Below are 25,531 nucleotides of genomic sequence, written 5' to 3'. Positions count from 1 at the left end.
TCGCGGGCTTTTCGCGGGCTTTTCCTGCCTTGGAGACCCCCCTAAATCCAGAACACTGCTCAATGAACCCCCTATCTCAGGACATGCAGACCCCCCCCCCCTTTATCTCAGATAAGCTGTCATTACCGGTTAGCTCACACACCCAGGGAATACCCCAAAGAACTCAGCCTGCATTACGTACAGACATTTAGCACATGAAATACATACAACATTTCTGTGCTCGTGTTTTCATTTTTACCACTTAAGAATAAACAAAGTCTGCAAAATAGTTATATGCTTACTTATCTGCCTAATATATCACCACCGAATAATTACTTTAGTGTCTGATATTGAGACTTAGTTAGAAATAAACCTTCCATTAATCTTAACTGACATCACCTGTCCCTGCATGATGTGTCCTTTCACATACTAATGTACTTGTCATAATAAATGACTTATGTAATCAAGCTCTGTAACTAAGTACTTTATCCTCTTAAAGATACTCTTTAGATATAACGAATCAGTAAGTTGAAGAAGAAAAGATTTGTTTTACTGCTATTTAATTTTAGGTGTCACCAATTGTCACTAAACTAAAGTACTGATTTTGAGTGAAAAAAATTGAGTTTTGTACAGTGTTGTTTGAAATGTTGAGAAGTAATAGAATAGGTTCAATACACAGGACACAGCCAGGATAGTATTGCAGCTGTGTGTGAATTAGGGTAGACTATAGTACAAAACTAGTCTACATCAGTACCGGGATTTGATCAATTTTTCTATGTTCAAGATATTTCATAATCCCCTTGATGAGAGAATAAGAAAAAACACCCCCTTTTAAAGAAATCTCCGGGTGCAAAGTCAAATACACCCCTTTTTTTCTCGGGCCGGACTTTGTCGCACGAAAAGTACCCCTTTACCGGACATTTTGGTAACTCGCATGGTATACCTCCGTTCTCGGAGTAGGGGGGGGGGGGAGAATTTTTGTGCCTAAAGATAAAGAAAACAGGAACTTTAGAATTAGGAGGTTGGGATTTGCCATAATCTTGGGAGGTGTTATAACATGCAGGGTGCCTCAAAATAAGAAAATACATCGATATTTTAATTGCGAAAATCTCAAAACGTGTTTTTGTCAATGAAACTTTCGAAGTAATGATTAATTAGTGTTTTTAAACATTCATGTAAATGTCCCTGTGATCTACGCTATAACTGCATAATTTTCGCGCGAATGCACGTCTTATAAAGAGTTTGATATCGATGACAACTTTTTTAGGATTGATATCAATGGCAACTATGTTCTCAAAAGAAAACGAACTGCAAGTTGGCGATTGATTGGAGGACTTGCGATTTATTTGGATCAGTCGGAACTCTACATAAGTAACTTTCAATGTTATAGATCAAGAAAGTGCATTCAAACCATCATTTACAATAAGCGTATTTAAACGATTCGAAACTTCCCCAAGTCCACAAGCCGGAGACTCCAGCCCAGACGGACAGCCAGACGCACGAGCAGACCATCCATATCCACTCCCCGATGACTCAAGCCCACACGGTCATGTATTTTCCCCGACATCCGCATCCCGGTGACTTAAGCTCACGCCAGCTATTATGGACATTTAGATTTGCACGAAGACAATGTGGACTGCTACGGTCGACGTCCTTCTAATGCCCTGCCTTGAATGGACGTCACGCGTATCAGTCCATGCAAATCTAAAAGTCCCTATTCTCCACTCCTGACGATGGATAGTCAACCTGTTCGAAACGTCGAGCCACACCCCCACTGATCCTCCCCAAGCGCTATAGTTCGCCTTAGAAATATAAGCTAAATAAAATAACCAACAGTCTTTTCAAGACTATACCAACAGTTCTTTTCAGGACTACAAACCCTCAAGAATTATTACCGAGAGTCCTTTTCAGGATTCCTTAACCCTCCCTCTCTCTCACACATGGTGCACCCACAAGCCTACTGTATAGCTACATCACCATGCAAGCCGACACTTTCAAGCAGCATCTAAAGCATATTTATGTTTCTCAAGATTTTATGGCAAGCTCACAAGTTGACTGTAATGAACCAGCTTTCGTTTTAAACATGTCAACATATTAATTATAATAAAGGTCGTTTTAATTATTGTAAAATTAATAAATGTTCAATTTGTATTTAACGAGATTTATATTAAAAATCATTCTAAATTGTAATATATTTTTGGCATAATCTTGATGATATACATTACCAGTTAAGACTTTAAATAAAATCTGAATCTGAATCTGAACTGCGATCTTAATCATAAAAGGGATATTTTTTAAAATCTATACTTTATACAAAAAAAGTGATGGATTCGGTAAATTTGATTGTGATAATCAGATAATGTGAATCAGCTTCTCTACATCGATCCCTCAAGAGTTCCATTCTTTTAATATGTTTTCTTCGTAATATGTCATATTTGATCAGTTATTTATTTTCGAGTTCATACCATTATATAGCTAGACATTTTGTATTCTTTTGTCACTTTTTTTTTATTTGTATTCATTCTGTTCTCCGTTCCCATAATATTGTTTCCTATTTTCTAATGATTTTCTTTTATTCAACCACTTCTCTTTCTCTACATTATATCTAGTTCTTCTCCCTGGAAACACTTTCACGCTAGATATCTATGTATACCGATCTGTACTCGAAGATTTGTGTGCTACTGAATGGACGGACACCAGCCTGAACGGAAATCAGTTTTCTTTGCCCGTAAACTATTTCTGTGAAAGGAATGATCAATTCAAAGGTAGGGTGTCATGAAGACATGGGTGAAAATATACGATTTTAATCATTCGATTCATGTCACTAAAATACTCTTTTCAGTTGACGTTCATACATTCTCCTATGATCGAACCCGCACACACCCTCATTTCCACCCACACTAGGTTTTCAAGTCCTTCGCATTGCAATTATCATTACCTCGGTCACTGGATTTGCAAATCCATACATTCCAATTTATACCCCCTTCACATACACGGATTTGTCTTACTAGTCCTTACGGATCGCACAAATTCACGGATCTTTCACGGATCCTTACGATTTGGCCACTTTAACGACCGGTTTAAGAGTTATTACGAGCTGTTTGCGGTTTATAACGGATTATTACGAGTTATTACGATGTAATTATTACAACAGTCCACGATTTGTTACGAGTTGTCACGGAAAACTACGAGCAACTAACGTGTTAGTTACGACCTGCTTACGTGTTGTTACAAGTAAGTTACGAGTATTTACGAGTCCTTACGATTTTTAGACCAAAAAAAAAAAAACTGTAAATGAAGTGTTCAAATTTGCAGCTTTTATACCTTTCCCTAAATCGTAAACAGTTCGTAAGCATACGTAAAGTATACGTATCTGTTCGTAAAGTATTTATAACTACACGTAAAATGCTCGTAATAACCCGTATCATTCTATAAAGCTATCGTAAAATGACCCGAAAAAAATCGTAAACAACACGTAAGCACACGTAACCATCCGTAAACTGCTCGCAATAATCCGTAAATAATCCGTAGACAAATCGTAAACTAACTGTCACGAATCGTTAGAAATATCTGTTACGAGTCATTTACGGATTCTTGCGAGCAGTTTATGGATGGTTACGTGTTGTTTCGAGCGGTTTACGGATGGTTACGGTTGGTTACGAGCTTTTTACGAGCTATATACGGACAAATCAATCCGTGGACAATCGTAAGAAGATTTTTGACATGGCAAATAATTTGCCTCTTCTTTCATGGATCATTGAGTGTCTACGAGTTGTTGCGAGTTCTGACGAGTTATTTACGGATACCAGCGAGTTTTTTACGAATGCTTCCGACTGACTACGAGTTGGCGATCCGTAAGGACTCGTAAGAAAAATCCGTGTATGTGAAGGGAGTATTAACCAATCCAACCACATTAACGTTCGCATCCTACCGATACCCATTTTTAACAACTAGCTGGAGAGTGGCAAATGTAGATTATATTTAAACCTCCAGCCAGCTGCCTTCTTTGAAACATATTGCCACTTTATATACGAACCTGTAATAACTTTTTGTTATTTAAAAGAAGCTGAAGGAATTATTTCTCTCCAAATATGTATTATCATTTTTGAAGTCATCTATCATAGTGTTATTTTTGTCAAGAAGGGGTAATGATGTGTTTTCCTTTGTTTTGCTCGTTATTTAAATACTTTAAGGGGGATACTTTTTATTTAAACGTTAATTTTTATTTTTGTAACGGCAGAATGTCTTATTTTAAGCCATGTTCTATATCAACCTAATAAATACCAGCTATGTTATCTAAGCGACGTTGCGCTTCAAACATGTTTTGTTTATGCACTGTTCCTACTATGTTTTATATGTTGATGTTACCCACTGAATTGTATTATCTGTAAACATTTATTTTACATGGTGATTAAATGAAACAAACAAACAAACATTAGTTCAGTATCAATTACAAAAATGAAAAAAATAAACGCATTTTCAATATCATAATTGTTTATGTTGACGGCATGACCATTCTGTACTCTTTTGTCCTCTCCTTAATTGGGTCAATTAAAAAAGTTGAAATCCTAAATAAAATTAAGGAATATTAGAATATTTATAGAAAGACGATATAAATAACCTTGCTATCCATTTGAGTGGAATTAAATGGATTAGAAATGGATTCTACACGCTCTGCAGATGGAAATGACCGGCGGCCTGTCACTATAGGGATTGCTACGTCCGCACGTGTTGCTGACCTCCTTAATAACAATACAGCTAACAACGCCACTACCGGCAATAATGATGTCAACCTTCGAGTTGCAAGTAATGTCATAACGGCAGCTGTATTCATTGGTCACGAGTTGGTGTCTATTCCCGTCAGCTTTACTCTTATCCACTCTACAGTGAGTACCTTGGGATCTTTCATCTATTCAGTCTCGCTGAAGAAAAAAAAATCTGTCATGTCATGTCAACCCTTCTGTCATGCATTTCCGTACAATCGTGATTGGTACCTTAAAACCCTCATCTCGATTGAAAATAATCATTCATATCTAGACATTTGTTTTGTATTTTGGTTATGTTCAGATACCTAAACATATATTTTTCCAAAATATAACCTAGAATAATCCAGTTCATAATGGTAATCAAACATTTGGAATAAAATGAATATATTTCCACAGTTCTACATGTTTTTTCATTATTATAAATTTGTTATTTTCTAAAAATACAGGCGTGACCATGGAAACCGTAATATTTGAGTATAACTATGATCTGGGAAGACTTCTATTGTTTATCAATGTGAAAAGGGTAGCTGGAAATAGATAAACATATAAAGGCACTTATTAAAAATTGAATTGAAATATAAGTCATGCTAATGAATATAATGCTTTATTACGGCAACGACCGAAGACGTCATTTAGAAAAATGACAACAGCTAATTTGTGTTCAGGACCCCCAAAATTGGGGAAATATCACATGAACTCATATTCAACTTGCCAGTGTAATATTAGCATTTATTTATCACTTTTCCTCCTATTTCACTGCAGATGATCGGTCAGAAATATTTTTCACCAACATGCAGTTTCTGGGATATAAAGACCAGGTATTATTTTGAAGGCAATAATATCATGTTATCAGAAACGATTTTCGAAAATATTTTTCCTTTCATTTGATTTCTATATGTACATTTTACATTAATAAATTGATATCTTCACACTTCATATAAGTATTATTCCTCATTGTTTCATGAAGTAGAGATTTCTTTGTTGCTAACATATAATAAAATACGTACGATAGGGCAAAATAATCTCTAGAATATATAGGGAATGTGGAATTGATATCATAAGATTTGATAGATAGTAATTCTTTTTCTTTTTCTTTTTCTTCTTTTTCTTTTTTTCTTCTTCGTCATGTTTTTACATTCTCAAAGGTTCTTGCGATTATGTTGAGAATATGACTTGTAATTTCTTTTACGAGCTAAACAACAATAAACCAAATATGTTAACACAAATGCAACTGAATTTTTTTTTGTTTACCAAAACTCAAATATAATCATATTTTCTATAAGTTATCTTTTAATTTTGAAATGAAGTAAAATAATACGACACACATGTACATTGTCCCTTTCCACATCGTTATCCTTGATTTGTTCATATGCTAAATACAAAGATGATTTTTGTTTCTGTAGAATAAACAAAATACTGCTTCAGAAAATGAAATAAAGTGTTATTTTTGCTCTAATAATAACACCCAATTACTATAGCCACGTATGGAGTTGCAAGAATTACATCTATTCCTATCGATGTGTTTACTTTGGCACTTTCGTTCCTTTTTGTTCTTCTGTGAACCCCAAAATACCAGGTTATATAATGTGCTTCTTATATTGGAGCGGAATAGATTATGACTCTATTTTTGGGAAAACGTTACAGAGAACAAAATTCATAACTGTATTCAAGCAAAATAAAGTAAAATGTTTTATCTGGTCACATTACTCGTGTGCTATGTTTTTTAAAGAAAATGGAGTTCCACCGGCTGTCGAGAAACCTCGACGGAGAACGTGAATATGACGTCATGCTACTGTGATCACATGACCAGCTTCGCCATTCTCGTGAGTTTGCTGCCGAGTGAGCTGGTAAGATATAATCATGATGTATATATTAGAGCTTATCATTTCACAAGCGTGTATAAAATGTAACTATTACTCCACAGTTGGTTAGCTCTCAATTAAAGAGAGATTCTGATATGTTATGCTCTATTTGAATAAATGATTGCTATCATTATAACCTTTCAATGTTATATTGACGAGTTAATTGTGAGAATATATTTATATCTTTTTATAAGAAAATTATCGAGATGATCCCTTAAGATGCGATGAGATTTTTAAGGTTTGAAATACATCCCATTTCCTTGAATGTGCTTCTCCTAAAAGCCTTTTTTCAGGATAATAATTTTGGTAATGGGATACATTTTGACAAAACGAGTGAATTAGACTTAAAGATATAAAGCCCATTATAATATTTTGTCTTCGAAAAATATAAATACAAATTCTATACCAAGAGTATTACTAACTTTGAAAGCTATGTGTTGAACATTACGTTTCAGGACGGAGATATCATCAGTGATATTCTAACCTGGGTTGGCCTTGGATTATCTGTGACGTCACTCGTTATCGGTCTGATTACGTTTTTTATTCTCAGGTATAAATGTCAAGGAATTAAAATGGTTGACAACCCAGTATAACTTGGGCGATTTTGATAATATATGTATCATTTTTCATACAATTCAAGTCTAAAATGGATAGTGCTTTATTTTTGTTTAACATATTGCTCCGGTTGTCTCATTTTCGCTCGCTGGACGTATATAGCAGACGGCAATCGGCGGATTAGACGACACTTGGTAGTGAATTTGTATGTGATATTGCTTGCTAAATACAAAATACAAGAACAATTTCCATATCTTTTAACTATCATTGATATCTGATAATTAAACAGTTATTAAAATAAACCTATCAAACTACATAATATAATGAAATACTTGACTTAAAGTAGAGGATTTTGATGTGGTGCACAATTGAACCCCTCTGTAAATAATCGAATAGTCCATGGTGATCATGAATATTCATGTTTTTGCTTACCTCGGCAAAATGTTTGCTTTTACTAAATGGAAAAATGACGGTGGGGGGGGGGGGGGGTCGGATGAAATGGACATAACGAACCAAGCAGAAGTGATCTATGATAATTCATGCTTCTTATCCTTCGTGTGCTTGAGCTATAATAACCTAACAATCCCGTGGCAAATTGCGTCCAAAGTTTGACTTGTTTCACATGTGTTATATAGGCAATGGCGAGCTAGCGACCTATTTTGACCAAATTACGGTGGGTAAACTTTCAAAAGTCAATGGGACATGAGGGTTCCAGTGAGAGAGCTAGTGTCAACGTACGTCGGGTGGAAAATGAATTTTTAACGATTTTTGTTGTTGTAAAAGTCAGTAGGCTAACATGTTAGGCTGCTGACTCTGACGATAGGGGGCGTTGTCAAATGAGACTAAACGGAGCTATATGATAACCTTATTAGGCAAAACAAAATTACGTAGCATGTTTCCCGAATGAGCAAGAAGAAAATATAAACACAATGAATATTCTTGTATTCATTCTAATATCTTTTTTCTTTGTTGTTGTGATATTTGTATTCTGTTTGAAATGAAATAATGAATAGTGTAATGAATTTAAATGATCGGGCACTGACCGTGGATTCCAACATAATATAGAAGGTAGGGTTTTTGCACTCACTGTGTACACTATGCGTATGGAAAATCAGAATTTAGGGTGCAAGGCATGATAGGTCCATACTATATTTTCCTTAAAGTAATATATTAAACCTAAGGTCGAAATTCGTCAGAGTTGTTTTGTAAAATACGTGAATTGAAATTTGTTAACGCTTTGAAACGTATATACAACAAATATTTGATGGATCTATACTGATATTAGCTACAGATTTAAACGGTTGTTAAATTCATTATATTTACATGTAACTGTATTTTTTAAACTTGTTAATAAAGCTTAAATTAAATCATAAGACTTTTTATATTTGATAAATTGGTCAGCCGTATATAAGGACCACTTCCTATCTGGCTGCTTCCAGCCTTAGCAATTTCCTTTGTGTTATTCATGTTTGTAGATTAATTCTGTGTATTTCTGTGTTAACCTTTGTTAGTAATTGTAATTGTGTGAAACTTTGTATACTGCTTTTGTTTTACCCTGTATGTTTACTTTCATTGCTAGGCAAATTAAATTGAATTGAATTAATCCTATAACATAGGTCCCAAAGGTAAATTTACATTTCAAATCTATAACTGATAAAGGTGAATTGAACATTTTGTTTCTTTCTGTGCCATGGATATAATATATATAAATAACATGATTTGTAAACCAATAAACGAACATAAATTTATTTAAATTGGCTAAAAAAACTCTCTGTAAATCTTCGGGTCTAATTTTTACTTTATACCTAGACGATCGTTGACAGCTGACCGGGTTATAATTCATGCCAACCTGATGGTCGCCATTCTGTTTTTCGATATCACCTTCTTTGCCGGCATCAATCCTATTGAAATTGAGGTAATCTTGATTATTTTGTATTCTGAGGTTTCTAGAAGGCTATTCATTTCCCTTGTTTTCCTTATTGAAGCCCTGTGCTACCAGTAGTAGGTATATATTCAACTATAATATTGAACAAATACAAAAAATAGACACTCTTTCATCTTAAAAATGTTCATATAAACCATCAATAGAATGTATTAAAGTATATTTCAAATTAAAGAAATATCAATACTCTACAAACATCAATTGAAATCAAGTTTCGAATTTTCACGCTTGGATCGGCACATAGTAGGTCTGATTCAGAAAAATGCAATCGCACAAAATAGAGCAAGTAGCCATTCAAATGCTAATGAACAAGTGCATCATCTAGAAGACAGTCTACCTTAACAGTTTAAAGGAAAACAAGAATGAGAAACGATGAAGAGGGTTAAGCTCTGGCGTATCCTTTCCACACGTGATTGTGGACGAGTCATGGGTTACCTCCAATGCCCATTACAATTTGAGTGGTCAGATGCTTTATTTTTGACATTTTCTTTCAGATACTCATTCATTGTTAAATTTTTAATTCTTATGTGGTAGTTGTCCGAGGGTTGGTGTCCGGGGGTAATTATTAGGGGGTATTTTTCCTAGGGGTAGTTGTCTGGGGGTAGTTGTCCGGGGGTAGTTGTCTTAGGGGGTAGTTGTCCTAGGGGGTAGTTGACTGGGGGTGGTTATTCGGGGGTAGATGTCCAGGGGGCAGGTGAGCTCTGGATGTCAGATGTAGTCTCGGGACTGCATGGATTGGACAAGCACGGTAAAGATGCCTCTCCTTTCCACCCGAGATCGTGGACGGGCCATGGGATACCTCCAATGCTCATCAAAAGTTGAGTGGTCAGATGCCCCATTTTTGAAATTTTCTTTCAGATACTCATTCATTGTTAAATTTCTATACTCGCTCAAGCATCAGTGGTATGAATCCAATTGCATAACATCTCTAAAATAGGATTAATTTATGTTCATTTTGGTATATGAAAGGTAAGTTATATAAAAAAAAAATATTTGAAATCTTAACTACAAATAGTGTTCACTTTTTTTGTGTGTGTGGATATATAAATGCTGAATGTACCAATATGGTTGTCTCTGGTGTAACCGAAAAAAAAAATTCAACCTGTCTCCGTGTTCTAGCTGTTAAAGGATTTGGCGTACGCAACCAAAGACCTTGGTTTGACTCCCACGGAGACTGTTTTTGCGACCTTTGCAGTTATTTCCATCAAAGGAAGGAATTAAGGAAGAGCAACGAAAACGCGACGCAAAATATTTCTCTCATGTTATTTGTTTACTTTTTCAGTATATATACATATATGTTGAACAAATAAAACGCTTCCATTAAAATAATCTTTCGTCACGGTAATACAAAAATGATGGTTAAAAGAATTGAAAAGGAAATCCTTGAAATTAGATTTCACGTCTTCACTATCTGAAGAATGAATATGAAACCAATCAAAGTTAAAAAGTGAACACTCAAGAAAGGTTATTAATATTGTTTTAATCAGTGTATATATGTTACACTTTATAAACCTTTAGAGAACTATAAAAAAGGTCGGAAATAGTATACATTTTGGAAAAAACACACTTGTCCATTTTATCATCGCTATATTGCTCCCAACGATTCCTTGAAGAAAGGGACGTCATGGCCATGGGTTTAGTTACAGCCCTTATGATTTTTTTATTGCAGTCATTTTTTAGTTTGTTTAAATGATTTAAGGAATTTAAGAAATCTAAGAAATTTTTGTTCATGTATATATATATATAACATTATGCATCTCAATTCCCCCGCATTATATCTTATCTTTTATGTGAACCCCTTGTATAGTCTGCATGCAAGGCATTTTCCTTCATCCTGCACTACTTCTCACTAGCAATGATGTTTTGGATGCTCGTCGAGGGTGTACACCTCTATCGTCAGATCATCCAAGTTTTTTACTCTGGTAATCCTCGAACTTGGGTTTATGGAATCTTAGGATGGGGTAAGTTGATGATAATCACTCAAAGCATTTATGTGATGCCATATTTCAGTCTCGAAACAAAAGTTAAGTCCATAATCGTTTTTCATGACAACAGTGATTATGGTTAACCATCGATTTACATTGAACGCTGAGGGCTTACCACTCAATCGTGAGATCATCCAAGTTTTTGACTCTGGCAATCCACAATTATTTGTTTTGCATCATATATGACAGCGGTAAGCTAAAATACAAGATTAATTAGTGGACACTGCTAATATTTGAAAACATTGATTAACATTGATCGAAGAGGGCGTACATCTCTATCGTTATATCATCCAGATCAATTCTACTAACATTGAGAAGTTTCAAGAAGCTGTAAGGCGGCAACTAACTGGAGTTTAGTTTTACTCGAAAAGGATGTTAATATTTCATTCAACAATTTCTTTAAAAAGTTCATGCTACTCTATGATGACATTTTCGATTTCCAAATGTAATACTGGGAATCGTAAGAAAATTACACGCTTGCCATGGGCCAGTGTTTCCTTGTTAAAGTCTGTCAATAAAAAAGTAAGTTGTATTCTTTTTATAAAGTTAATGGAACAAAAATCATCACGTGAACGATATGTTGATTATAAAATACCCTTACTTCAGTTATGCGTACAGCAAAGAAAACATATTATTTTCAAGCATCTTTAAACGATATCAGGGGAACTTGGAAAGTGATTTTTGAAAATGTGTTCAAGTCATAGAAAAAACGTTTGATATAAAGAATATTGAAATGATGGACGTTTAGTGGAAGATAAAATATTATTGTGGACAAATTCAATGATTATTTTTGCAGTATTGGTACAAACCTGTCACGCACAGTCCCTTCCTGTCAACAATGTTTTAACGACTTCCTGAAATAATCTAATAAGAAAAGTTAATTCCTTTTCCCAGTAGTTAGGGAAGAGTTGCTTACTATTGTGGATTCGCTGAAAGGCTTGGAAAATTCCTGGATACGATAGTGTCAATAATGACATAATTACAGAGGTTATCTTAGGGATAATTCAACCCCTTATTCATGGTTTTAGTTTATCAATGTTATATGGAATAGTCCCTGAAAACATGAAAATTGCAAAAGTCGTACACGGTATAAAAATGGAGATCCCAAATCTTTCTCAGAATACCGTTCTATTTCCCTTTTAAATTCCTTCTCAAAGATCCTTGAGAAAGTGATTTATTTTAGAACATTATAGTTGTTTAACAAAAGTAAAATATTCTGAAACTTTCAGTTTGAGTTTCGAGAGAAACATACTACCTCCCATGCCTCACTGCACTTCAAAGATAAGATTTCACAAGCAATAGACAAAAAGCTGCCCACAATCACTATATTTCTTGATTTTCCCAAGGCATTTGAATCTATAGACATGTCAGGGGCACAGCTCTGGACTCGTTGAAGAGCTATTTAAACGGTTTTGAATCAGGGTTACAGAATTTCACAAGCGGCGTTCCTCAGGAATCTCACCTTGGTCCGCTCTTGTTTATTGTATATATCAATGACTTTCATTTCTCTTCTGATGTTTTGTCATTCATTTTATTTGCTGATGATTCCAGCCTGTAGTACTCACACAAAAAGCCACAAAAAAACGATTAATTTGGACCTAAGTAAAGTTACTTTGTCGATTCAAGCAAATAAACTGTCTTTAATTCTGCAAAAGACAAATTATATTTTTTTTAGTAATACAGTTAAAGTGCTATCAGAAGATGTATGATTCAATAATGTATTGAATTCCCTGGTTTGCACATTGATGAGCAAATGAGTTGGAAAATTCATGTAAATCATTTCTGTAAGATATTGACAAAAAAGAGTTGCGTAATCCATAAATTGAAATTAATTTTTCCTAAAGACATTATCCTGACAATGTATTCAGCATTAATATTTCCCCATCTTAATTATGGTGTTCTTGCTCGGGATAACTCTCTTAAAACCAACCTTGAAAAATTAAACTTGATTCAAAAGGTGATTTTAAGATTTATTTGTAACATTAGCGGTCGTACGCACATTATCCACTTTTGTATACGCATAGGATTTAAAAGGTGCAAAATATTTATCACCTTCCACTGGTTTCTCTAATGTAGGACTTCAATTCTAATGTCCTACCACAGGCTCTTGTCGGCATTTTAGGAAAAAAGTTAAGTTCATGACCATGCTATACGAAATGCCTCTGCACTTCACTTACCCCAAGTACGGACAAGGTGTATTTGTAAAACTGTAATTTGGTTTGTACTGGACCTAGGTTCCGGAACATTCTTGGCTCTAGCGTTAAAGCCACCATCACACCAAACTAGTTCTCACTATGATCTGGAACTATTCTAGAAAAGCGTAAAACGGGTTGTGGACGGGGCAAATTGTGTAAATAATGTCTATAATTCGATCCTAGTTCGTTCATAAACAATCCTCAATACGTCCATCTCGTCTGTACCCCGTCCACAGTCAGTTCATATCAAGTTCAGATCGGGTAATTTTGCCATTTCCATCCAGTCCAAGCCAGTCCGTAGTCAGTTTAAACCCATTTAAAGTAGTTCCACCTCGTTCCCAATACGTCCAAACCCATTCTTACTAGATCACCACTAGTTTTTAACCCGACCATCCGTTCAAAGACAGTTCAACTCATCCTCATCTCGTACTTAGTGCGTTCGAACGCGCTCCTAAAGCGTGTGCAATCCCGCCATTCGCAATATATCATATTATTTCTTTCTTTCGCAGGTGGTCCAGCCGTGATACTCATCATAACTGGAGGCGTAAACCATCAAAGCTATGGCTATGAACGAAGGTGAGCATGATTTTATTGAAACAAACTTTTATTATCAATATATATGATATTCCACGGAAATCAGTTGCATTGAAATAGCATAGTTTAAATGTCAAATCTTTACAAAGGCTCCCAAAACGAGTGCAAACAATTTAAACTTTTGCATAGTTGAAGTAAATGTTTTATCTTTATCTTCCAATTTAAAATACAGTTGCTGGCTGAATCCAACAGATGGGACAATCTGGGCATTCACCGGCCCGGCTATAGCAATCGTACTCGTAAGAAACTTGTAAAAGTGTGCGATTTGTTATTTTTGGGGTATTAGGTGTTTGTTTGTTTTTGTTTTTGTTTTTGTTTTTTTTTTTGGGGGGGGGGTCGTACGGAAGCTTGGAAAGCCTGGATATTTGTATCATGATTACCCTTTACTGATTAGTTGGGTAATTTCCCCCAAAATATTGATAAGAGAAGATTAGAATAATGTTTTGCACATTATCTTGTTGTTTGACACCTCGTTCTTCAATACAGATTTGAAAGAAAAATATCTAACCTCAACATACAACTAGTAAAAGGTAATGGAAACATATCAGAGATCCAGACCGGTATACGAAATCGGATGAAAAAGAAGAAAGTTCTGGTATTTAAAAGTTGTTATCGTTAGACGTATAGGAACTTTGAAGGTAATACAAAGTTTTGGAAAATATTGAAAATTGGGTGGATAGTGATTCTTTACAATTTTGATTGGTTTGGATGCCCCTGTGGATGTACCATAAGCACTAGAAAATTTAGCCCCTAAAACACTTCTGCCTTCGAGAAAAATTGAACATAAAAATTTATCGGTGCTCCCGGTAAATTTTAATAAATTTCAAATAGCGCCTACGGCCGTACAATGGTAGCTGCGACCATGAAAATCTGAGAATAGATAGTTGTGATGTATAATTTCCAAACGGGAATAGCTAATCGGTCGATTTTAGTCAGGAAACATTGTTTTATAGCTTAATTAATATCTTGACCTTGAGAGGGAGCTACACAACAAAAATAGTGTGTTATTTACAATTTCATAAGTTAAACTCGATTTCAACCGCGACAACGATCATTGAATATTGTCGGATCGCATATGCTTCCAATATGTTCATTTGAACCAAATTCATAACCTCATTCCAAACTTTGTGTTACCCTTAAAATGACTAAAGCGGTCATGTCATGTTGTGTAGTGGCGGACAATTTCCGTCTATGTTTGTCAATACAAAACAAATGTCTAAAGTGTCAATATATTGTATGATAGAGAGTATGTCACTCATAATATATTTTGACTAGTGCCCCAAAGGAAAAGGCACCTGTTACAACAACAAAAAAACAGAAATTGATTTTAATTTTGTTTCAAGACTAATGAGAGAGTTTTTAATTGCTACGTCACAATCCAATGAAGAAATATCAAATTTGAGATTTGTATAGATTAATTAATCTCATGTTTCAAACATTTATAATTCCCATCTTATTGGTTCGATTTTTTCCAACTTTAGCCATGCAGTTTCTCCCATTTGTTGCCATTATACAAGTAAACGTATAACAAGGATTGGTTGTCCTTTTAAGTTTCGAACGAACATAGTAAAATAGCAGCTACACTCTCAAATAAGGCCCATGTTTGCGCTCCAATATAAAATAGCAGCAAATAAATCGTAAAATTAAAGCTTCCTTTTAAAATGTTTAAATATTGCTTTTTAACTTGTATAATAGCAGCACTCTGAAACAAATCCAACAGTTTTCCTCTAAATTAAAATTAAGCAGCTCTTTCAATCACCAGCTGCAACTTTTCAAATATAAAAAATCTTAATATCTTACCCTGCCGTATTTTGATAAATACCATGTAAAATTCAAATTGTGGAAGTACTAATGCGCACTTGAAACCATGAGTTTACAGAAGTTTAATGTTGCAAAATGCTCGTTATATCTGTTTGATTGCAACTCCTATCGCCCAGTGACTAAAGGAGATTTTTAAAAGGATAATATGCATATATGTAATCGAAATATAAACCTCATTAAGTTAAGTTTCATATTTTATAAATATTTTAAATGTTAGGCCTACGATTTTGTATCGTCGCATCGCGATATCTAAATACAATGTTACCCTAAGCATGATCACCGGCAACGGAAAACAAGATAACAGTCGAAAATTCCTTATTACGGAAGTTTTAACGTTAGAAGCTTGCCTTGTGTCTGCGATAATACATATATATTCATTAGATTCTCATCATTAGCAGGAAAATTATAAAATATGTATACATTTATTTCCGCTTCTAGGTCAACGTAGTTATTCTCCTACTGGTTGTAAAGACAGTTGTATCTGCATCTCGAGGTCAACTTGACAACGATAAGATCAAGCAAATCAAGTAATAAACTAATTACTCTTTAAGAATTTTTCCATTTACAACATGTTCTTGCTTAACCTTTTTTCTCGATTACGTAAATGTTTAGAAAGTACTTTTTTAAAGAGTAAATCATATAAATTATTTATACTTACTTATGACTTATTATGAACGCAGGCCTCTATTGTCAGTTTCGAATTCCTTCTTCATGTAAATTTTGTAAAATCATTTTGTTTTTATTCAGAGCTGATCTTTAAAGCCCTCCGTTTCTCCTCATATCGCTTGCTATACATTGGTTATTGACTCAGTAATGGTTGAGGAATACATGTGAGTGTGTATGTATATCTTTGTGGGTTTGGAAGGGTGTGTGCGTATTTGGATGTATGTGTCTCTGTGTGTGTGCGTGATTGTGTGTGCGTGTGTGTGCGTGCGTGTGTGTGCGTGTGCGCGTGTGTTTGTGTGTGTGGTTTAGGATAGTTGTGTGTGGGTTTGGATATGTGTGTATGTTTGGGTTTGGATAGTTGTGTGTGTGGGTATTTTGCTAAACTTGTGTATAGATTTGGATAGGTGCGTGTGGGTTCGTGTTTTTGTATATGTTCCTAAAAAATCACTGTCAATTCTCTTTGTCACCGCTTCCCAGAGCTGGACTTCGGAGCACTTTGTTGCTCTTCCCCTTGCTTGGTATCGCTTGGTTATTGACACCTGTAGTGGCAGTTTTCCCTCACGTCAAGGCGTTGGAATACACCTTCAACCTGCTCAATTCTCTTCAGGTATCTTTATAGGTTATCAGAGATAACTTCGCGAAGTAATCACTATGATGTCAGTATTATGATGACTTTGATTTCCATTGTAAACAAAATGAAAAAATAAAAGAAAGAGAGAGAGAGTGGGGCCAATGAAACGAAGATAATCCTACCTTTTCTTTAAAGGTTGAGCTCTGTAGAAGTGAAAAATATAATTTGAAATATTTAACATACCCTTTCACAATAAGGACAAATATCATATTGATAATTTTACGTAATTTCTCTTGAAAAACCATCAAATTCCAAATAACTAGATATATCATATCTTTGGACCAAAGTTTAATCCCACTAAGAGTCCACTGGGCCAGCGCCAGTTGGTACCAGTTTGCGCCAATGCAATTTACTGTGGCGCCTAGTGTCGCCAATAAGGTGCCTAGTGGCGTGTAGTGGCTCAAACTGCCTCCCAACTGGCTCGTGGTGGCTCGTAACGGCACCAAATTTGAATGTGGCGGCAAGAAAATTTCAAGATGTTTGAAATTTTCGTCGCGCCACTTGCATCGAGCAATCAGCGCCAAGTCCGCCAAGTGGCACCAAATGGCGCGAACATATTGCCTTTTGGCGCAAACAATCCGCCTATTGGAATCGACTGGAATGTAATGGCGCGCGCCAAGTTGCGCCAATGAGATTTCGCGCCACATGGCCAAATAGTCAGTGGCCACCTCAGCATCTCTCATCATCTTCTGATGGAGCAGCATCATCACTCCAACATTATCAAAAGCCTCAGACATACCAACATTGTAAATATTTAGTAGAGATGTTGTTCATGCTAGGAGTCCACTGGGCCGGCGCCAGTTGGCGCCAGTTTGCGCCAATGCAATTTACTGTGGCGCCTAGTGTCGCCAATAAGGTGCCTAGTGGCGTGTAGTGGCTCAAACTGCCTCCCAACTGTGGTGGCGCATAACGGCACCAAATTTGAATGTGGCGGCAAGAAAATTTCAAAATGTTTGAAATTTTCGTCGCGCCACTTGCATCGAGCAATCAGCGCCAAGTGTCCGCCAAGTGGCACCAAATGGCGCGAACATATCGCCCTTTGGCGCAAACAATCCGCCTATTGGAATCCACTGGAATGTAATGGCGCGCGCCATGAGTATGAATATGAGGATGAGTATGCTGCAGAAGTCATCTCCCTCCCCACAACCAATGAAGGCTGGCTTGAGGTTGCAGGTGATTTTGAAGCCAGATGGAATCTTCCTCACTGTCTTGGAGGCTATGATGGAAAGCACATCCGTCTCCAGAAGCCCAACAAATCAGGCAGCCTTTACTTCAACTACAAGCAGTTCTTCTCGGTTGTCCTGATGGCTCTGGTAGATTAAAAGTACCAGTTCCTGTGGATCGATGTGGGTGGGGTTGGCCATCAGTCTGATGCCCAGATCTACAACAACAGTGAACTGAAGGAGTGCATTGAAGCTGGCACTTTAGGCATCCCAGATCCAGCTCCTCTTCCCCATGATGATGAAGAGCACCCTATGCCGTACTTCTTCGTGGGAGACTATGCCTTCGCCATGAGGACGTACATGATGAAGCCTTATGGCCGTCGTAACATGGACCAACAGCAGAAGATCTTCAACTACAGGCTGTCCAGGGCAAGGCGTGTGGTTGAAAATGCCTTTGGTATTCTGGCTCTGCGGTTCCAGTGCTTCCTTGGCCAGATGAGACAGGAACCAGACACAGTCCGCTTGCTCATTGAAGCTGCCGTCATGCTGCACAACCTCATCAGGAAGCACTATCAGGCATGGGACGTCCTAGAGCTTGAAGAACTGCCGCCATCACTGTGAGAAAGTCCTGCGATGCCGCCCTGCTGTTATAGGCGGCAAGTGGCGCCGAATGGCGGGCAATCAGGTGGCATTTGGCGCGAAGTAGTCACCAATCGGGTGCCGTTTGGCTCGCGTAGTGGCGCAAACAAGGTGCCCCTTGGCGCCAAGTGGCGCCATGTGGCGCGAAATCTCATTGGCGCAACTTGGCGCTCGCCATTACATTCCAGTGGATTCCAATAGGCGGATTGTTTGCACCAAAGGGCGATATGTTCGCGCCATTTGGTGCCACTTGGCGGACACTTGGCGCTGATTGCTCGATGCAAGTGGCGCGACGAAAATTTCAAACATTTTGAAATTTTCTTGCCGCCACATTCAAATTTGGTGCCGTTACGGGCCACCACGAGCCAGTTGGGAGGCAGTTTGAGCCACTACACGCCACTAGGCACCTTATTGGCGACATTAGGCGCCACAGTAAATTGCATTGGCGCAAACTGGCGCCAACTGGCGCGGCCCAGTGGACTCCTAGCATGAACCAGGTAGCCGATGGCCGGTATTTGTATAGTCGGCAAGTAGCGCCAAGCGGCGGCAAGTTCAAACCAATTTGGCGACCTTTGGCACAAACTAATCACCAAGTGGCGCAAAGTAGACGTCTATTGGCACGAATGGCGCCAACAGGGTGAATTTTGGAATCAAATGGCCGTGTAATAGCGCGAACTGGCGCAAACTGGCGCAACATTTTGGAACAAGCCGGGTGGCATTTGGCGCACGCCATATGGCACCCGGCTTGTTCCACTCGGCGACACATGCCGAGCGGACATTAATTCGGCGCCACAGCGAGCCACTACGCGCCAATCACATAATCTTTGGCGCGAACTGGCACCAACTGGCGCTGGCCCAGTGGACTCCTAGCATAACAAGAATTTTCGTTTTTTTATTTTCAAATACCTCACAGGCAATCAACGCACATTAGGTCCTAGACAATTTCTGTCTTCTTGATGTAATGGTCTGATCAGTACTCAAATTTGATTTTAACCATGCACGGGCATATGTGCCCTAACATTTTTTCTTGTATTTTTCATTTTTGTTTTACTACTACGAGACGTTCATATCTAAGTTTAGTGCTGTGCATGTATCGTACAAAATGTAGATTATTTATGTTGTTTCCTTGCAGGGGTTCTTCGTCGCATGGCTCTATTGCTTTCTCAATTCGGAGGTACGTAATGAAATCATTGCTGGCATCAGACATTCAAAACAATTTTATTTCGGGGAATTTGCTCTGTAAAGAAGTAAAGATTATCGTAGAGAAAGGATAGCTATGATGCAACAGGCAAAAATGTAAATCTTACGCCCCACAATATGCTGCTTGTAATTCGTGTTTAGTGTATAAAGGCAAGTTAATTTCATCGTGGATTTTGTATTAGAAATAGGCTATATAAAAATTATATTCGAATATTGATCTCCCAACCGCCTATTTAAGGAAAGAAATTCTTCAAAACTGCGAGTGTCCGATAGTCCACAGTAAAATTGTGCAACTCCTCGAAACAGGCAAGACAGACAGTGCACACGATATGGCGTTTCCGATTTAGCCTTTAACATGAAATCAAACAGAAAGTCTCTATTATTGTGATTTGTTATTATTACAACAGGTTCGAAACGCCATCAGAGAACATGTTCGCAAATCTCGTGAAAGCAGGGCTTCGATCACCAATCCCAGTACAGTTTCAACAACTGAAGTAAATGAAGTTTAATTTTACACTTTATCTAATTATGCAATAATTATATTTTTCTTTCTAGCGCAATAATAGCATATATCTGCCCAGTGTGTAACCGCTCGATTCTGATTCGAACAAATCGCGCATCGAACATAATTTTTTTTTCGGGGGGGGGGGGCGTCTGTTATACATGACGATGCTAGAAATAGGGAAACAATACTGGGAAAATTTTAGTCTGATTAATGTTTTTCATGAGCCTCAAAATATTATATTTCGCGTGAATTAGTGTGCTGGTATGAGAATCTTTGTTTTTACAGTGTTACTGAAAATGCAAGAAAGAGGAGAGAAATATTGGGAAATTTAAGCCTCGAAATGTTATCTTTCGCGTGAATTGTTGTGCTGGTATGAGAATCTTTGTTTGTACAATGTTAACTGAAATGACACGGCCACATTGTCTTGTGGCACTTCTCTCATGAGTTTGTTGGGGCGAATGAATAACGACGTTTTGTATAACAAAGGCGTTTGTCAAGTGAAATGCTGCTCCCCAAATTGAATGTGTGAAAATTGGCATTGTATGGTTGATTCATATGAAAAAATATGTTGGCTATATTCAAATGTAAAATTGTTATATTCACAAACAAACGTGTGTGGAGGTGTCGTGTTCTTTTATAGTATTATTATTGTTTTATTATTCAGGATCTAATAATATGCACTTTTATTTTTATTGCAATCATATATTGTTACTTTCTACTTCTCTTCTTCTTTTTTTTGGGGGGGGGGGCGGGGGATATTTCTTTGTTATTTTATTTGTGTTATCTATCATTTTGTTTTGTTATCTTCCATTTTGTTTTGTTATCTATCATTGTTTGTTTTGTTATCTACCATTTTGTTTTGTCAGGGAAGTGCAGCTAAGCCTGGTATGAGGTTGATCCGAGTCGCTCCAGCTCCAGTAGGTCCAACACAAAACCAAGCCGTTGTCTCTAGTCACTCAACCTAAGGCCTAAGCAGTAACACCACGTCCTTATAAGAGGTACCCTATTTAAAATGAGTACCTGGAATACGTGATTGAGCATAATGAAGGTTTCGGGTACGAGCTCCTACAAAGCAACGATGTCCTCTAGAAAGACATTGATCTACATTTGTCACGCAACACCCGGATGTACTATAATAGTGGGTAGGCCTAATTAGACGGATTTATTTATTGAATTCACTGTGCGGTGATGATGGTTACTGGTGACAATATTTCCAAAGCGAATAAAGACATTGTATCATAAAATACAAAACATTTGTTGCAATTAGTGTTATGCAGTAGTTGTTTCTACGTATCCTTTCATGAGTTTGATTGGAGATTTAATTATTTAGCCTTTTTATTTAGTATGAGTTCTTTGATTAAATTTTCTTTTTGTGAAGTCGTTGTTTAATTTAATTTACGAGAGGTCAATGTAATAAATACGGTATATTTTGTAATCATTTATTCGTCTACTTCTCTATAACATTTCTGAGCCGAAACTTTAATTTTGATTTTATCATTGTTATGTCTCTGAATTTTTTTCTTCTTCTCCCTTCTTTAAACATCTTCTGGATATTTTCAACGGAGCTTCTTTATATATTGTTTGTATAATATAATATAAATTATTCTTTAATGTATTCGTTCTCCTAGTTTCTTTAATTACTCGCCTGAAGGCTCCTAAGCACTTCCTTTACCATGTTGTTTTTAACTTCTATATAGCGGTCAACCTGTATGATTTTAGACATTCTTGTCATTGCGCTACTACATGTTCTCATATTTTGTTCTTTTCTCAGTTTTATACTTCATGGTTTCAGTTTACCTACTTGGCTTTGCATGCAATAGTTTTTAAGTCAGAATTAATTCCTCATGTTTATGTTCAGTGTCGTGTCATGACCTATTGTCATAAAAAACATTAAAAAAAAAATGATTTCCTCCTTGTGCCTTGTCTTTGTTAGCTGGTTTTTATGAAATGCAATACATTCTATTTACATTCATGCTATATTTTGCAGGTCTTCTAGGAGCACCAGTTGGTCGGGAAGAGGGACCATTAGGTTACAGTGATTAAGTTTGCTTTCCTCTTCCCCGGCAGCCAACTGATGCACTCAATGGACCTCCAGGAAGATTGTGCATTTATAATTGACATTCTCTTAATGTTTGTTTACTCATATTCACGTCGTTATATTTCTTGTGAATTGCCGGATAAATAATAATAATAATAAAAATAAAACATGGAATCTTATTACCATGAAAATAAAACAGTTGATATATAGTTTTATAGTTAGCTATGTAAAGCGATATCGATATGAGAGTCGATGGTGTGGTGTTGTTTATGTTGTTGAGGTTAAATCGGATTATTTATATTTTTTGGCTGTTTAAAATGTAGTACTAGGGGAAACCGAACAAAATAACAATCGAGTTATGCAAAAATATTGAAAAATCCTTGTTAATGAAGATTTCGTTTTCTCCTTGTGCATGTTGTGCCTACGTGTATGAAAGGTTGCTAATAATATCATGGGTTTTTCCCGCCAATTTCGCAAATTTACCTATCTAATTTATTGTCCTATTTTGTGTTGTTAGGTAGGGCAAGTCAACATTTGTCCTACCTGGCTCTTGAAACACATTTGTTTGTAACAGGTGAATGAAATAATTCCTAATGAGGCAACTAACCAACACTTATGCATTAAATTTGATCACATTACAAAAATGGCCTATTGAATGAAAGTTTTATCAAATGGACTGAAAAAGCATCCAAAATAGCGGGAAAACCTGTAATAAAAATAGCAGCTTTTTCTAAGAAAGTATGAAAATTAAAGTTCTATTTTCCAAAGCACCATATTTTCCTTAACATGTTAGTGTATATAAAAAAAGTATGTGAAGTAAAATTGTAGTCTAATAGTTTTGTTAGGAAGACGTAAAGAAGTAAAAAGATTCGTTTTTTGTAATGCTGAGTGTTCTGATGCATATTGTTAGATTATCGTTAATGAACGAAATTTGTTATTTTAAGTCATAATAGTTACGTTGCTAATGGATAAATAAGCATGTCGCACGTAATGAAGCGTACAATAGAATTGAAATGAGAAAATTATATTATCGAATTTTCATTAATAATTACTGTACAGGTATATCATTGCATTAATAATAAAACGAATTTTGATTCATTTCTTAATGTATATGCAACAAAAAAATGTCATGGTAGGTTATATGTAAACAATGCTTATTAGAAATTATGCAGTCCCGTTTTCAGGATCTGTTCATGTCGGAAATGTCTAAAAAAAATTAGTTTGCAAATGTGTTTTTTCGAAGTAATCAGAGGATAGTTGCGGAAAAATGTAATATACGAAAATATGCACAATTTTTTTTCGATTGATGTTAGGACTATCTAGACGAGTTTGTGAGAAGTATGTAGCATATAGGAAAGCGGAGATATATTGGTTGAAAGAAAGGTATGAAAATGAACCTAAAGTTGACAAAATGGCTCCTGAACGGGCATGCATGAGTGATTTTCTGAGGAAAACGAAGAGCTCCGTTAGGATGCTATAGTATAAGCCTTTCTTTATAATTATAATGGTATTTTCAGTCATATATGTATATAGATGGTTCATTTAAATTCGATTAGCATACGGCATGATCGTAGGATACGTAAACATCAGTGATGTAAATAGTACAGCAAAACCTGGTTCAGGTGGCGCTTTTTTCTTCTTTTTGTTGTTGTAATGACTTGAAATGCTATACGCTTCGCAGTTATGTATCTTTCTTATGTCATTCAATTTGGATGACTTTCAAAAGCGATTTTATGTTTTATGTCAATTGGCAATACAGAAACCAAGAAAAACTAATAAGTAGTATCAGGATGAATCTTTCTTACACTGTCGCTCATATAGTTGGAATATTTTTGTTTTACCCCAATTTATGGAATTACTTTAAAAATAATTTATTCGTAATAGATCTAGATAATAGTATACATTCTCAGATAATTGAATAATAATTTGTCAATGTGTGTTTTCCGTGACTGCTAAAGCATGTGTATGCTACCATGCTTATCAACCAAGGTATCTACGCCCTTAATTAATGAGGATTAATGCCCCACAAAAGGGCACTAATATAGCATATCGACACGGTTTTCATCCTGGGGGCTCACAGTTACGAAGCCGTTGCTTTGTCACTGAACCGCAGCGGGGGCTTGGGTAGGGGGCAGTTCCCACAGATAAAAAAATAATTTTAAAAATGCAATAAATTTTCAATAATTCGTTGAATTTCCCCCCGGTCCCCAACATAAAAAATCCTCTGTACGGCCATGCATTATGGCTCAAGGTTCATTTTCTGCCCTTTCATAATTAGGAAATATTTATTTTATTTTTTATTTATTATTAACATTTATTTCCTTCTCAACAGTACAATATGAAACACAATGTATATATACATGATATATGTAACAAACGTTTCAACATAGAGTATACAGTAAATAATTCAGTTCTGTTTGTTTAAAGTATGAAAGGGCAGAAAATGAACTTTCTGGAAACGTGATTTTTCTCTTTGAAATTCAGATACCGTCCGCCAAATGACTTTTTTGTTTCCTCTCTTCAAATTGCCCGTAATCAATCATGCGTAAAAAATGCATCATATGAGTTGCATCACATTAAAGAGGAGGATCTAAGCTTTGTGAATATGTGTCATTTATTAATTATAATTATGATAAAGTTATAATAAAACATCATTAATTTTCAGCTTTGTGTTTTCTGGGACGCACTGTTTAGTGACAAAATGTCTTTATGTGAAGTTTACTATCTGAACTTTGAATTGAAAAAGAGATTCCCTTCATCTCTTTTAAGTTATGTTTAGCACTTATTCGTATTCCTCCAGCATCCAGAGAAACACGAATTATTGTCGATCTTGTGAACCTTCTGACATTTTTTAATGGTTCACCCAGACCGACATTCGGTTTGTTGTTGTTGTTGTTGTTGTTGGGTTTTAAGGCTGACCAATCAAAAAGATTATTTCTGCCTGGCTGTGCTGTTGTCTTTTTAGTTGTTCATCACTGATGATTAGATGG

The 25,531-nt window shown here is 36.2% G+C and overlaps 1 protein-coding gene across 1 annotated transcript; it reads left to right on the top strand.

The window, feature by feature from the left end:
* The first annotated feature begins 10,168 nt into the window (after nucleotides 1-10,168).
* On the top strand, nucleotides 10,169-21,488 carry LOC105438682 (adhesion G-protein coupled receptor D1-like). Its single transcript, XM_030991193.1, has 9 exons — nucleotides 10,169-10,183; nucleotides 10,912-11,065; nucleotides 13,794-13,860; nucleotides 14,051-14,117; nucleotides 16,138-16,226; nucleotides 16,843-16,972; nucleotides 19,931-19,972; nucleotides 20,406-20,492; nucleotides 21,370-21,488. Exons 1-9 carry the CDS (start codon nucleotides 10,169-10,171, stop codon nucleotides 21,466-21,468), a joined length of 750 nt encoding a protein of 249 aa, XP_030847053.1. The 3' UTR covers nucleotides 21,469-21,488.
* The last annotated feature ends 4,043 nt before the right edge of the window (nucleotides 21,489-25,531 follow it).

The sequence above is a fragment of the Strongylocentrotus purpuratus genome, unplaced genomic scaffold, assembly GCF_000002235.5.
Source record: "Strongylocentrotus purpuratus isolate Spur 01 unplaced genomic scaffold, Spur_5.0 spur5_scaffold_2, whole genome shotgun sequence".
Taxonomy (NCBI): domain Eukaryota; kingdom Metazoa; phylum Echinodermata; class Echinoidea; order Camarodonta; family Strongylocentrotidae; genus Strongylocentrotus; species Strongylocentrotus purpuratus.
The sequence above is the reverse complement of the archived record's forward strand: the minus strand, read 5'-3'. Positions and strand labels throughout refer to the sequence as shown.